Source organism: Caretta caretta, chromosome 7, assembly GCF_965140235.1.
Source record: "Caretta caretta isolate rCarCar2 chromosome 7, rCarCar1.hap1, whole genome shotgun sequence".
Lineage (NCBI taxonomy): Eukaryota > Metazoa > Chordata > Testudines > Cheloniidae > Caretta > Caretta caretta.
Genome location: NC_134212.1, coordinates 83,670,200 through 83,685,115, shown reverse-complemented (window position 1 = coordinate 83,685,115; position 14,916 = coordinate 83,670,200). Strand labels below are relative to the sequence as shown.

The following is a 14,916-nucleotide window of genomic DNA, read 5'->3' as shown; positions in this document are numbered from 1 at the left end:
CTCCCTTTCTGCCTCTTTTTCCTTTCTAATGTCCCTCTTCAAGGGCTGGCTGCTTGGTGCCTCTGTCACGACAGCTTTAGCCCGGGTTAACCAAGGAAATCATTTTGTAAAATGGACACTTACCCAGTGTTGGGAAGAAACAATCCCCTGTGCCTGGAGGAGACAGCGGAGTGTTTGGTTCTGAGAGAAGGTGCCGGCCTGATTCTGACTGCTGGCGGCTGGCAATGTATGTCATCTGCGGCGTGGGCCTGGACTCTGTATTTGTGGATGAAACAGCCTCAAAGACAGGGTTTTCAATGCCTTGAGCATTACTGCAGGAGAAAATACAGTGTCAGTCCTCGCTCTCCCTCTTTCTCTCTCACCCATGGAGAACTCCAGAATTATAGACTTTCTTCCATTCTAACAGTAGCACTTATTGTTCTTAGTGTGGAAGTTCCTATGTATCTGACTTAAGCTGGTGGGTCTCTCCTGTGTTTGTCCTTTATCGTTTTTTTCTAGGGTTTGTTTCCTAGCACCTGGTCTTTCCCCTGTAATACCACCATTGTTTTGTACAGCAAACAACTCTGATGTGATACAAGCACAGGCATGGGATCTTGCTGGTGGAAAACATGGATTCTGAAGGAGGCAGGATCTCAATAAAAACATTGTAATGAGAAGTGGTGTAACCCTTGTCATGGGATCACTGGCCCCTTTAAGGGGAATCTGGGTCCAGGTTACCATGATAATCAAATTTAAAGGAAACAAGTCCATATAGGAATTTAATTGAATAATGAGCACCTGGGCCTGATAAAAGGCTATCAGGGCTCAGTTCCAGTGAGGTGCTTTTAGAGAAATTCTCCGAATGGACAGGAGCTTCCAGAGACCACAAGTCCCAAGGAGGAGGGCTGTGTACACACCCCTGAGCCCAAAGAGAGAGACAAGGGGCCAGGACTGATGCAATGAGTACTTGCAGCACTGGGTCAGCAGGGGGTGCTACAGGGCAGGCCCTACAACAATAGGCGCCAGAGTGGGATTCCGAGACATCCCCCTCCCCCCCATCAATGAGGGATGACGGAGCAGCACGGTGTAAACACCTGCCTTGGCTGTGAGATTGTGATCCTACCATGTCAGCATATAGAGGGGCTGCCACAGCTGTGGGAGTTCCAGATCCAGTTTTTGGGAGTGCCCAAGCAACTGCAGAGGCCTGTCAAGGAGGTTCCATGATGGGAAAGAGTCAATCATCCTAAACACCAAAAGGGATGGAGGCACAGGCTCGACCAGCTATATGTTTTGACTGTGAAGAAGTGGGGCATGCAGGATGAGTTTTCTCCTCTATGAACAATGATTATAAGGCTGGCGTGGTTGCTCTGAGCACCAGAGGAACCAGGGAGAGCCAGGCTATCAAAGATACCCTGACAGGAACTGCTGGGACCAGGACTATTGTGGCATCTGAACAAAGGACTGTGGGGACCCAGTTGGGGCAAGGAAGAGTAATGCCTCAGGGTCAGTCTGTTTTGGCTGTGAGGAGAACAGGCACAGAGAATGGTGTTGCCCTGCTAAAAATGTCTACTTTGGGTAGATGGACTATAATTCTGAGGAAGCAAGAACCTATAAAAATAGGCAAATGGATGTAAAATTAAAGGTGGGAGGCTGTGGGTTTCACCATTACCCATTAGTTAGGGGAGATACCCTTACATGACTCTTAGCCCCAGAGTATTAGAGCTTGAGGAACTTGAATAAAAGAACCAGGGCAGACGCAGGAAGCAGAAGGAGATCCAATCAAGGGGGGGGTCCACCAGCTGCCCTAAAGGATGACAGGATTCTGGGGTTGAGCAGGCCGGAAAAAATATGGAATTTGACTCAAATGATCGGGAAGGCCAGGGAAATGGAGGCACAAGAGCCATGATGTTACCGTTAAACAATTCAATAAACTACAGGTCCAGCTGGTAGATTTCTACCAGGAATTGGATGGCTGTACAAAGAGTTAGGAGGCCCAAATTCAAGAAATGAGGTGGGAAACACTCTCAAGCTACAGATGGGGTTGATCATACAGTAGAAACAAACCAGGCCAATAGAAGCAGAGCTTGAAAGGGCAAAGCAACCATAGCAGAGCAAATGGGTACGGCTGACCAGTGAGAGAATATTCCTCTCCCTGGCAAAGGAAACACTTGGCACTCGCGGAAGGAAGTGACAGAGTTCTAAGTCATCTTGAAAAGTGACTCTGGACAGCCAAACCCACTGGAGAGCAAGTAATTTAAGCCAGAGGATAAACTGGCAGACCTGGGAGCTCAACTATGTATAATGCAGGAGTTACTGCAGGAAGCCAAACACCAGAAACTGAGTCTCCATACCCAGGTGGAACAGATGGAGGATGAGAAGATATGTGAAGGTGCCGAGCTAAATCAAAACCTTGAAAAAGAGGTCTTCAACCTAAAAGACAGACCAACAGGAGTTGGAAGATCTGCTTGTTTTGGAGAAGGAATGCTCTATGTACTACAGAGACAAGTGGAAAACATATTGAAATAGAAATACAGGAACAGGTGAGACCGACCCTCTCTTTGAGCAGAGCAATGGGCGAACACTTGAAACAGAAGCTGGAGCTAGAGAATGGCAAGCATACCTTGGAGCAGCAGGTTACTAAGATGGAAAATGAGCTGGAGACTGACTAGTGAGCTCCAGGAACTGGCCATTGAGGAAGTAGCCTTACACACCCTGGCAGCTGGTTTGCAAGGAAAACTGGCTGGGGATTGTGTAGGAGTGCAGGACCAGGGTGCTGAAGCCCATATAGAGACATGCAATAGGACGCAGAGCTCAGAAATCAATTCTAGGGAGACTTGTGTTGATACAAAGGGCCTGACTGAGAAGCAGGGCCTCCAGAAAGACCTTCCAAGAGGAGAAGTCAACTGTTTGACAATGGATTGGGTGTTCTGTGGCACAAACCCTGAGATCCAAAACACAATAGAAGCTTCAGTAATGCCAGTTGCCCTCTCAGCTACACAGCAGACCTCTCTAGTAAAGGACTGGAGTGAGCTGGAGGAGAAGGTTGCTACTGCTGATAGGAATCCTCGAACTGCAGGCGCAGATGGCTGAATAATGCGAGGCACTGGAACAGATGTGCTCCTCGGGGGGAAGGATCATAGTGCAAGCTGTGAAGCGGGAGCAGCAGCAGCTGATCTGCCTCAAAGTTGAAAACAAGACTACCGAGCAGCAGTGTTTGCTGCTGCAGAGGCAGTTGACTAAGCTCCAGAACCTGCTTAAGATCCAGCTGGGGTTGAGCTCCAACTTGACTAAGGATAAAGAGCTGGAATCCTGTGGCGCGAGGCCACTACTACAGGAAAATGTATTGAGCAAGTAGGTACAGCAGCCTTCTGAAGCTAAGAACTGCCCTGTCATGGCATGACGAAGCTGCAAGGCCAACTCCCAGCCAAACCTCTGCTTAAAAAAAAAAGAGTCCACCCCAAGAAAAAAGGGAGACCCAGATAGTGCTAGGGTTCAGAACATCATTCAAAAGGTACTGTAAGTCCAGGAATATCAGAAATGCGTGCTGCTGAGTGGATTGTTAAGAATGGTAGGAAAAAGGGTCCAGTCCTTAGAAGCTGGAAGCCCTGAAAGGAAGACGGGCTTGGATAGGGCTATTTTTAATCCCGATGCTTGTGTTTGTATCCAGGGAGGCTCCTTAGTAGTAGACCAGAGACCAAGTAGTAGCCTTAAGTCAGTTCAACTGTGGTGAAAGCTTCATGGTGTTGACCATACCAGAAGTAGCTGGGGAACTAGGTTTTCAGGGGGTACAGCATGTGGTGAACTATGACATGCCGAGAACTGTGAAGGAATATGATCACCGCATGAGGTGCTTACAACATAGTGGGACCCAAGTCCTGATCATGTCATATTTTACAGAGGAGGACAAAAATATTGTCAAGGATTTAATAGGTTTCCTAGTTGCTCCTAAACAGGAAGTTTCCCCTGGCTTGAGAACATGACAAAACATTAGCCACTGTTGAGCCTACATTTCGGTATAGGTTGGCTTTGCTGGGGGGAAGGTATGTCACAGGGTTGCTGACCCCCTGTTTGCTGGTGCCTATAGAGAAAGAAACTCTCCTAAGGGAGAGGATCTTCCAGAGATACAGGCTGAGCATGCCCCGAGACCAATGGGAAAGACTTTATTTCAAGTTTATTTGTATTTAATAAAGTAGAACCCCAGCAGGAGAATGTTGTCTTACCCTTTTTTGGACTGTGTGGAATTGTGACCTTTAGAGAAGGGAAACTGAGGCAGGGAGTGCCTATAGCGCCACACTAGTTAGCAGGCAGTGCTACGGTGTAGGCACATCTTGAGATACCCTACCCCGGCTGGCTGGAATTTAAACACTATTTTGTGTGTGTCATGGACCCAACACTGCTGACAGGTAAAGGAGATTTTTCTTTAGCTCAAGTTGTGGGACCCTGAGTCTTTGGAGCACCAGGATATGAATTCTAATTCCACTGATAATGAAAAGTTCCAAATGACCATAGCATGCAGCATAATCACAATCACGAAGCTCTAGTTGGCCCTAGATCAGGTATAATATATTTATAAGTGCTCAGGTGCCTCTTTCTAGCAATATAAAGTGCTAACACAAGCTACCTGAACACCATCCACAACCAGGAAATGCAGTTGAGCAGTTCTTGCAATTACTGGTATTATAAATGAGGGGAGTTTATAATACCTGAAAGAGAGAGGCAGGGGGCCCCCTACAAATACAGTGTAATAAAGCACTGAAACACGGGGAGAAATTTTGTAAATAAATTAATTTTCTTTTGCAGACCAGTAAAGAAGGAAAATAGTAATTTTAACCCTCTCTTGCAGTTAGTGACCAAATGGAATGTCACATTTCATCAGTTCCAATTTGCATCTCTTTTCATCACGCTTGTGATTGCTAAAAGTACCCCCAATATCAACCTCAACCCTAAGCTGCTTTTCAGTTCCTTCCGCATGAGATGCTATCCCTTTGGAAGAAAGAAAGCATGTAGCTCCCTAGAGTGTCTTGTGCTGTGATCAGCTGACTGGATTTCAGCACTTATTAACAATCAAGACAGCTGCAGAGGATTACAAGCCAACTAAGTATAACGCCAACAGATCCCGATTGTCAGCGGGCAGGATCGAACCTGGGAATTCTGGAGCTTAGTGCATGAGCCCCTACCATGTGAGCTAAAAGTCAACTGGCTGTTAGCCAAGGCTGTAGAGCAGACTTTTTTCTTTCTTTCTCTGTCTCTTGTCTTGGTGCCACTAGATAGGACAGAACACCACACCCAGGAGGTGTGTGGGTTACATATGTGTTTAATTTTTGTTTAACTGTTTCTTCCTGATGTTTCCTCCACTATGAGAGGTGTTGTTTATTTTAAGGCCAAAGTGGCCAGATGTCCTTTGAGGTTCCATCAATGTCAATAAACAAAACCAAGGTTAATTTGCATTTTCATTTCAGTTTCTGATTTATCCTGCCAGTTTCAGTTACTGCTTGAAACAGCTCAATAGGGCAGGCAACAGGTTTAGCCTTTTAGTCAAGGCTTGTCTGGCCTAAGTTGATGAGACTTTTAAAATGAAAAAGTAGGAAATCTGTCACAGGGCCAGATGAGGGGTAGTGGGAGAGTTATGCATGTAGGAGAGTGGGGATGGAGAATGCCGTCCGCACGCTACCAGAGTTCAAAATGAAAAGCCAGGAAGCAAGCATTAAAATAAAAGGTAGTGGGGGTGGATACTGTATTTACTCCTCTTGTAGATCAAGACGTCAACCACACTTTCTATAATAGGTGAAGAATATAGTTTGGCTTAGTCTGTACTAACAGATCAAGAGAAAGACACAATTGATATCTGTTGTCAACAATGCCTCTGATTAGTCACTGTGACCCCAGGTCCTTGTCCTTCTTTCTTCCCACAGCCTAATGCAGTATTGCCAAACACAAGAAATAAAAAATCTCGAGTCGGAGCACCCAAAACCATGATTTTTTTTAAAATCAAATAATATTTTATAGTCTGTCTTTTTAATTCCTCTGCCTGTGTGTGTGTGTGTTGTTATTTCAGGTTGAAAAGTCAACCTTTGATGAACACACAAATGGACTCCTATCCCCATTGCTCAGATGTACTCCCCTCACTCGCTCCTCACCCCTAAGACAGGGGAACTGCTATCAAATTCCTATTGCTGATCCAGCAGCAATGCTTCCCTGACTCCTGCTGCCCCAGACTTCTCCAGCTGGGACTCAGCAGTACCTGACTACTCTCCTCCCCTGCCCCTAGGTTTCTCCTCTGCCTGGTTTCCAGCAGCACTACTTCCCTGCCTCCCACTGCCCCAGGTCCCTCACTCTGCTATAAGGCCATACCTGAAGGCAGGTCCCAGTGGTGGAGCAGATCTGTGTCCCCAGTCCTGAGGCTCTTGCACAGAGCTCTGCCCACATGCCCAGCCCTGAAAATTGAAGGATTGGGGGGGCGGGGGGGCTTCTCGGGTCACTGCAAGAGCTCCTCCTGCAGGTGCCAAAATCCTATGACTCCAGATCAGTCCACAAGACTTGGCAACACTGCCTTCCCCTGGCTGCTCGATGGGACTCCTCTTCCCCACCACTGCCCCCAGGCTGGGGAGCTGCGAGTCTATCCCCTCCATTCCCATGCCCATCACTATCCTTTGCACCTCCAAGGCTTCCCTCCTTCCCCTTGCATCCTCCTGCATCCCCTAAATCCGCTTACTGCTCCCGCAGCACCTTGCTCCTCCTCACTTTCCCCATTCACCTTTCACAGGGTCTTTTCTGCTCCTTATATTCCCTGTGTCCTGGCCAGCTCCCTGAACTAGGGAGTGGTAGCCATTTTGCCTGTGGGCATGGCTTAAGTTCAGTCTCACTGGAAGAAACAATGGGAGTAGGGTGACAAGATGTCCCGATTTTTATAGGGACAGTCCCAATTTTGGGGTCTTTTTCTCACATAGGCACCTATTACCCCCCACCACGACCACCACGACCTCCTGTCCCAATTTGTGACACTTGCTGTCTGGTCAGCCTAAATGGGAGGTGGAAGCCAATGTTATGAAGGGCAGCCTAGCTGCCACATGCAGATAGACAGGAGGGAAATGGTGGCCATCTTGCTGGCTTCAGCAATAGGAAATGGTGGCCATTTTGAGCAAGGGAAAATAAGTCAGTTGGCAGACTTGTTTAAAAAGAAAAAACAACACCCCAAAATCATCAGAGACTCGATGAAATTGCGAGAGTCAGCACTACTTCTAATGCTGTTCACATTCTGTGGCTCCTCCTCTGTCCTCTTCCTTTTCTCCCTTTTGTTTGGTCCAGGAGCCAAGCCATTGTACCATACTGGAGCCTGGAGGCCTCACACATGTCCTTGACATCTCATTCTCATACCTTGAAGCCTTAGCAGTGGGGATTTGGGAGCTTCCATAGTGCAGGGAGATTCTGACTCTCACATGACAGGGTTACAAAAGAAGTAGGTAGTTTCCATTTGGGAAGAAGGAGGAGAAGTTTGTGGTAGTGGGGCAGTTATCTAAATGTGGATTCTCCATCATCCCTACCACTATGCTAAGGATGTCAGTACAGCCCAGTGTCACCGGCAATCTGCCAACCTAGAGTTTAGGTCATTATCAGAGGAAGGAGAGGTAAAGCAGGCCATTTCCAGGGTCACAAGGAGGGAAGGGAGCATGAACAGGCTAGTGAAAAATGGAAAGACTTAAGATTTCCTCACCTCTCCATTCTTACAAGTTCATGAGCACCTGCAAAAAGACAAAAAAATGCTTTTATTATAGTAATAAAAAACAACTGTTGCTATTTACAGTCAGATTTCACGGCAAAAATGTTAACGCTGCAAATTCAGAAATCTGTCTGCATAGTTTCCTTCTAAAGGTGAGCACTCTTGCTGCTTTGTAACTGAGACAGTTGCCCAGGGCTCTCATGTAAGGTGTCAGATATACAATTCTATATTACACACAAAAGGCTGGGACATGGGCACGTTCCATCAGCAGTGAAAGGATTATGTGTGGGGACGTATTCCAGCCCTAGCCATGGTGACCAGAATGCATTGCTGAAACTGAAGCACTAGGCAATGCAATACAATAGAAATGAGGTGTTCCCAAGTGCAGCACATGAGTGGTTAAGTTCTCAAGTTCCTTTCCTTTCCTCTTCACTAATTAGCTTGTTTTTTGTTTTCCTGCGCAACTTTTACTGTTCTCATAAATCTGTGATTTGGTGGTTTGGACTAGGGGAACGGAAACTGCCAATTCATCTGGAAAATGGATACCAAATCGAGTGCTCTGGAGCGTGCCAGGAGCTGTTTCCTGTTTCCTCTTTCATTTCCTTCTTCATTAAAATGTTTTAAAGATGAATAAAAGTGGAAGCAGTCATAGCACCAGCCTTTTTATCCCACTGACACAACACTGACCTGCAGCTCCTCCTGCATCCTTCTACAGCTTTACTAATGGACCTTGACTCTGACTTGCAGAGCTCTCTTGGATTTCAACTCTGCATTGTCATGAGGTGGAGGAACCCTGTCAACTTGTAAAAGCAACACATAGTTGCTATGGAGCAGCCTGAGCTCGCCAAGCTCTCATTCTGCTTCTGATCTCATTCATGTTTTGAACATGCGGACTCCAGAGGAGAAGAGGGGCTCATAATGCATGAACCCTTTCTCCAAAGCTTGCTGGTGCCCTTTGAACTCTCTGCTATCCAGGCACAGACAGGTATAAACAGCTGAGTTTCTTTGGTGTTAACCTTTGAACACAGCACTTTCTGTGGGCAGTGTAACAAGGTTGTCCTAATGGAAAGCATCCAGATAAGGAGAGTGACCCCCTTGATGATTCTTGTGTGGACGTTCTAGGTAGTGGGGGGGCTTTCTGGCTTTTTGTTTTGGATTTGATTTCTGTAGTAGGCTCATATTTCTTAGGGTGGGGGTACGCAGTTCATGCTCCGTGCAAACACAACACAGCTGCTGATTTCCTTAGGAAAACTAAATCAAAGCAAATTCTGATTCAGCGGCACTGGCATTCAACTGTACCAATTAGAGCCATCTTTTCAAGGCTTTTGCATCTTACAGTATTCTTCCATTAGGGCTTATTGGTGAGAGAGTCTCACAATTTGGCCATGCTCTCAACAGGCTCATGGCATCAACAGGAATTTTGTCTGAGCTTGGACTACAGGATTGACCCAATTTTAGTAATGTCAGTATTAGTGTTAATAAAGTTGACTTCAACATCAATTATTTCAGCACCATCCCTATTAATAGGAGGAATATTAGGACTAGTGACATCACTATTACTACTGTTTAGTCTCCAGATCATAGTAACATCAACAGAGCAGAGGCTTGGCCTACGCTGCCAGTTTTATGGGAGAATTCACACTCTGTGCCCCTTGCGTGTCACATCTGTATAGGCTCTGTGCATTGTGGCCATGTAGGTGTGCAAGGCAAGCTGTACAAACTCTGCAGAGAGCTCCCCTGGGACTGAGGGGAACGTTCACTTCACTGACACGCAGCTGCCTTCTGAAGCAGCATTCACTCCCTCAGAAGGTTTTTCTCACAAATGTACTGCTGCTTTTGGACATTGCTTTCAATCCCTGTGACAAAGCCCCAACAAAAGGTCTCTTTTCCATAAAGACGTGAGTAGAGGAGCTCCTCTGTTTTAAACTAGCATGACCTTTACACCTGGTTAATTGTCTGCAATAAATATAGAGCAGGAGTGATGTTTGGCTCTTCTGCAGATTATTTTATGACTGGAATTTCTTAGTGCAATGAAAATGGAGTGGATATCATTATACATCAAGTGTCACAACTGTAGTACTTTGTCATAAGAGCAATCAGTATTTCTCTCAGTTTCTCCTCTTAGTTTCTCTCTCTTACTATGTCTCCTTTTGTCTAGCTTTCTGTGCCTCTTCCCTGTTCATTTCTCATTGCTCTTATCCTTCCCGTTCTCCCATCTGTCGATCCATTCTTCCCTCTCTCAGTTTAAGTGGGCTGACTCCTGGGCCCCATCCTGCCCATTCCATTTCAGTCCCTGATCTTCCATTCAGTGAGCGTTCTGCAGGCTTGTAGGATTGGATTGTGGCAGGCATATTTCCTAGTATTAACCCTGAAAGTTTTGTGCTCTAATTCCATGATGCAAGATTCATCACATTAACTATTGTTTTCACCAGCTCTCAAGAATCCCAACTCCAGTGGGTTAATTTAAAGTGCAGCTGTCGCCGTATTTCCACCTGCTATAACAATAGCATGACTCTGCAGCAGTGCCATTGATGGGAAGATCTATGTTCAGGAGTGACCTGAAACATCTACCACTCCCGCTTACCTTGCCCTAGCATAGAGGAGTGTACTCATTGCTGTCGTGTGACCCCTTCTGGCTCTGGGATTAGTGGCAGCTTTGTAAGAGAATTTGAGCCACACTTGTTGAGAAAGACAGGATGCTGTGCTAAGTATCAATCTGGCTAGAAGGAAACCCTGCTCAATGAAAGCCTGGAATAAAGAGAGTGATGGGAAGGGACAAGTTGAAATGCAGGTCCAAGAATGAAGGAGTAGATTACATTTGCTAGGATCCAATTTAATATCCTGATTTTCTGCACTGAGGTGAGGGGGGGAATCTTTGCATACAGAATGGGTTGGAGGTGTGTGGAATGGGGCTTGCACACACTTTACGCACAAATAAACAAACTGCTTGGAGCACTGCCCAGCCTTGCAGATTCTGACCCTCCGAGGAAGGCAACTCATGTCCTGATCTTCCTCCCCTCACTCAGTAATCTGGAGTCTCAAATTGCTTGGAGCTCCACAGGACATAAAACCATCTTAGGAGGGGGAGAAGAGGAGGGATATTCTGCATTATAGTATTCGTGGGTTTTTTTGTTTTGTTTTGTTCATTGATATCTTCAGATCTTAAAGTCTCCAGTGTTCAACTGCCACCTCTTGAACTCAAAGGAAATGAGAGGCCCTGATGTTTGTGGTTTACTGTGTTGTTAGTTCTGAAGAGTGGGGCCTTCTGTTTCTGAAGTTAGCACAGTGTGAAACAAGGTTGCAGCTGGGCTACTGCAGTCTTGTTTGTACCTGGGTGCATGCTCTATACCAGCAGTTCTCAAACTTTAGCAACCCGAGGACCCCCATTTTTATATACAATTTTTCACAGACCCTCAAGTCCTCTGCTCAGCCCCAGGCCCCACCCACACTCCACCCCTTCCCCCAAAGCCCTACCCCACCTCTTCCTGCCACTGCTCCACCCCTGCTCCTCCTCTTTCCTACCTCTTTCCACCCTCTCCCCCAAGCACGCCCCGTTCCCGCTCCTCCCCCTCCCTCACAGCGCCTCCTGCACACCACTGAACAACTGTTCCCCAGCATGCAGGAGGCGCTGGGAGGAAGGGGGAAGAGTTGGTCAGCAGGGCCTGCAGATCCCCTGGAGTACTCTCGCAGACCCCAGTTTGAGAAATAATGCTCTATATAATGTATTTATCCACGGCCAACTTTACAGGTGGGCGATAGGGCCAGGGACTGCCTTCCAAGTGCCACAAGCTGGCAGGCCTGGGCTGCTGGGGCAGGGGTGAGTGCGGGCGGGCCAGGAGCTGGAGCCAAGGGCCAGCTGGGCAAGGGGCAGGTGATGCTACCTGCAGTTGCCAGCCTGGTGGGAAGGGGCAGGCAGCAGGGCTTGCCCCTGGGAGACAGCGGGCCAGACACTGGTCCCCCTGCCCTTGCCCGCGCACCTGCTCTCCTCCTGTTAGGTGACTGGGGATGTATGACCAGGGGAGCCCCCAGGCTCAGAAATTCCTCCCTGTGCAGCCGAGCTCCAGGGCCAGGAGCTGATCCTTGCTCCCTGTGCTCCACACTGCTGTTCTCAAACTCAAAGAAATGGCACCAAAATATAAATTCTTCCAGAGTGCCATTTTCCCTAAGGCCAGCCATGCATTTATCTGTGCATATGCAGGTAATATTTTAATAAGGGGGGCCCTAAAATATTTATGCCCTTAGCCTGCGGTAAACTTCATGTCCTCTAGTTGCATGGCCATGCAAAAAATAGTGGTGCCAGACAGGGAAATCTATTTGTTTTCCCATTTTAAAAAAAACACAAAACACTTTCTCATGACCACACTGAAAATGCAATACCTCTTGACAAGCACACTTTATATTAAATGCACATACTATAAATATTCGTACTCTGCTCCTGAGCAATGTATTGGTAATAAAGGTGGGACTAAAGGCCTAATGAGTTATCAGGGGGATATCATCTCTGAGATTAAAAAAAAAATAAAAAAAAATACTTGAGACTTGGTGCAGTCTGGTGTATTCCAGTTTCAAAATACTTGCTCTTCAGAAGTACTTTTATAACCCCCAGGAATTAGTGACCTCTGGCAGGGATAGTGAACTCATTCACAGACAGCGAAATCATCTCACTCCTCCCTTTAAATGGGCAGGGGGAGGATTTTAACAAAGGTTTCCAGAGAGCCTCATCCAGTAAAACTCTTTGTTCAGACACTTGTATATATGCACAAGTTCATACAACTCCAGTAGATATTGTGCATACAAGTATGTACATAATTACTGCATGTGTGAACTGGCTGTGTATGAGTACAGATGTATATGCTGCACATGCACGTGTGAAGGCCTGTGTGCAAATGTTTTCATGCCTGTAGGCATGCGATCATGTATGTTCAGTGTGTTTTGTGTAAGAGTGTGGTGGAGGTGGAAAAAGCTGGGCAAATACTGTGATAACAATTCCAAATGATTCATTTGGATTTTAGAACATTTGGCTTTGGCTCTGTGTACACACCCCTCTGTGCTCTCTTCTCACGAGTGTTCCCGCAATGAAACTCACTGGCAGGAGCTGCCTGAGTCATTCTTTCTATCTGTTTGTTGTGGCAGCACTGCTAGCTACAGGAGAGCAGCACTGAGGTTGTGCGGTAGCCATGGCATGCACCTTAACTTTGTTGGATGAAATATTTTCTTTTATTTCCGGAGTTTCAGTATAGGTGCATTTGATGTTCTGGAAGGGTACAAGATATTGCCAGTCAAACTTAAGTCTGTATTAATGAAGCTTTTGGGCAGTGAATTTCTGTTATTTTTGTTCTGGGTTTTTTAAGAAATTGATGCTAGTGAAGGGGTGTGATTGTGGGTCACCTGTGTATAGAGCTATGAGATTTTTTTTCAATTTGTCAACCATACTGAAAAATAGTTTCAGGCTGACCCAAAATGATTTTTTTTTTGACATTTTTAGCAAACTGAAAAGTTGGGGGACAAATATTGTTTTGGGTCAAACAAAATATTCTCAGAATGCTGCCAAAGGCATGATTCATCCTTACAGTACATGAATGCAGTTCAGGTTCAGTGGCCACAGCACATCACCTTCAGCCACCAACAGAGCACCAGACCTGCTGCATATGCACAAATGACTTTCTCTGGCTCTTCAGCTTGACTTGAGCCACGCTGTTGAGCCAACTTTTACCTTGAATAACTTTTATAATTTTGTGGGGCAGTGGGCCCCAGGCACTAATTGAGATCAAACCTGAACAGGAGGTATCATTTTGGGAGGATCAGAGCCATAGTTTGAGCTCCAGGTGTGTGCAAGCTGTAATAACTGTAAATATTTGATGCCTTTTTTTTTCTTTTTAAAGAAGAGCTGTATCTCTGGAGCCCCTTGCCCAAATGACCCCAAACTTTGAACACTAACTCTACCCAAAACCCTGAAGAAGCATAGCAAATTTCAAAGAAATCTGGGTGTGCACGTGGATTTTAGGCCACTGAAAAAAATTGTCTGTCAGACAGTAAATAGTCTCACCCTTAACTAGAGTGGTGCTACCACCCTGATATAATCCCATAGGGCCTGTCACCCGGGTATCAGTGCCCCTATGTATTAATTCAAAACAAAAAGGATTTTGAACAACAAATTCTCACAGAACATACTTGAGAACAAGAGCTAAGTTCTACCATTTTGGGGAAAACTGCCATGCATGGGGGACTGTGCAGAGCCACACTCTCTCAAAGGACAGTTGCGGAGGCATGTTTCTGTTCCAGACTCATAGGTGCACAGAGGGACCTTGTAGGCAACTATCTCCCTTTAGCATGGTGCTAGTCTGAAGTTTTTTAATATAGCATCTTAGCTGTAGGCCATTGGCTATAATACAATGAATAATAAAAATTTTAAATTGGCGCAGCTCCAAAAAAGATACAAATTTTAAAAACACAAGATTAACACTTCCTTAAAATCAATGACACCTTTAAAATCACCAGCCCTAAAACGATATACAAAAGTAAGATTTAAATTAATATTAGGACTGGAGTACATTACTTCATTGAGGTCAAAAGTAGCCTTTCATCGATATACTTTCTTATTTTTATGGCCAACCAGGCAAATAGAGTAACAGCATGTATGATTGAAACACTTGCACTACATAGGAAGAATTCTCATATCTGAGGTGATGTTGTAGAAGGCATCTGGGCCAGGAATAGAGATAACCATTTGTTTCTCAGGTAGCAGTATAGGTTACAAGTCAATAAATAGTGTGGTAAGTCTTCGACATGGACAGACCCACATGGACAAAGACAATTATGTCTCTCAGTGTCAACATACCTCCCTTCCAAATAGGCTATCTGCATAGTTTGGAAACAGAAAACTGTAAGGCCCTCCTTAACTTACTGTAGTTCCAAATATTCCTCAAAACTATAGCTACGGGGGAGGGATAGATCAGTGGTTTGAGCATTGGTCTGCTAAACCCAGCATTGTGAGTTCAATCCTTGATGGATCCATTTAGGGATCTGGGCCAAAAATTGGTGATTAGTTCTGTTTTGAGCAGGGGGTTGGACTAGATGACCTCCTGAGGTTCCTTCCAACCCTGATATTCTATGATTCATTAAGTGAGAATGCCAAGAAAACATATTTGCTGTATGAACAACTGCCGTGTCCGGTTGTTGGCAGATATCTTCTGTTCTGAGCTTAATTAAGGTGTTCATGC

The 14,916-nt window shown here is 45.7% G+C and overlaps 2 protein-coding genes across 10 annotated transcripts in view; one reads left to right on the top strand and one right to left on the bottom strand.

Annotated features, from left to right (window-relative positions):
* Positions 1-14,916, top strand: part of CDH23 (cadherin related 23) — a 520,165-nt gene that overhangs the window by 422,117 nt on the left and 83,132 nt on the right. The gene's annotated exons all lie outside the window — the stretch shown is intronic.
* The window catches only part of VSIR (V-set immunoregulatory receptor), a 50,890-nt gene that overhangs the window by 6,783 nt on the left and 29,191 nt on the right, over positions 1-14,916 (bottom strand). For all 4 annotated transcript variants that reach the window (XM_048859462.2, XM_075130888.1, XM_048859461.2 and 1 more), the window contains 2 exons: positions 7,691-7,718; positions 124-311 (listed from right to left, as the gene is read on the bottom strand). In XM_048859462.2, coding sequence (XP_048715419.1) covers positions 124-311; positions 7,691-7,718 — 216 coding nt within the window. The remainder of the gene's footprint in view (positions 1-123; positions 312-7,690; positions 7,719-14,916) is intronic.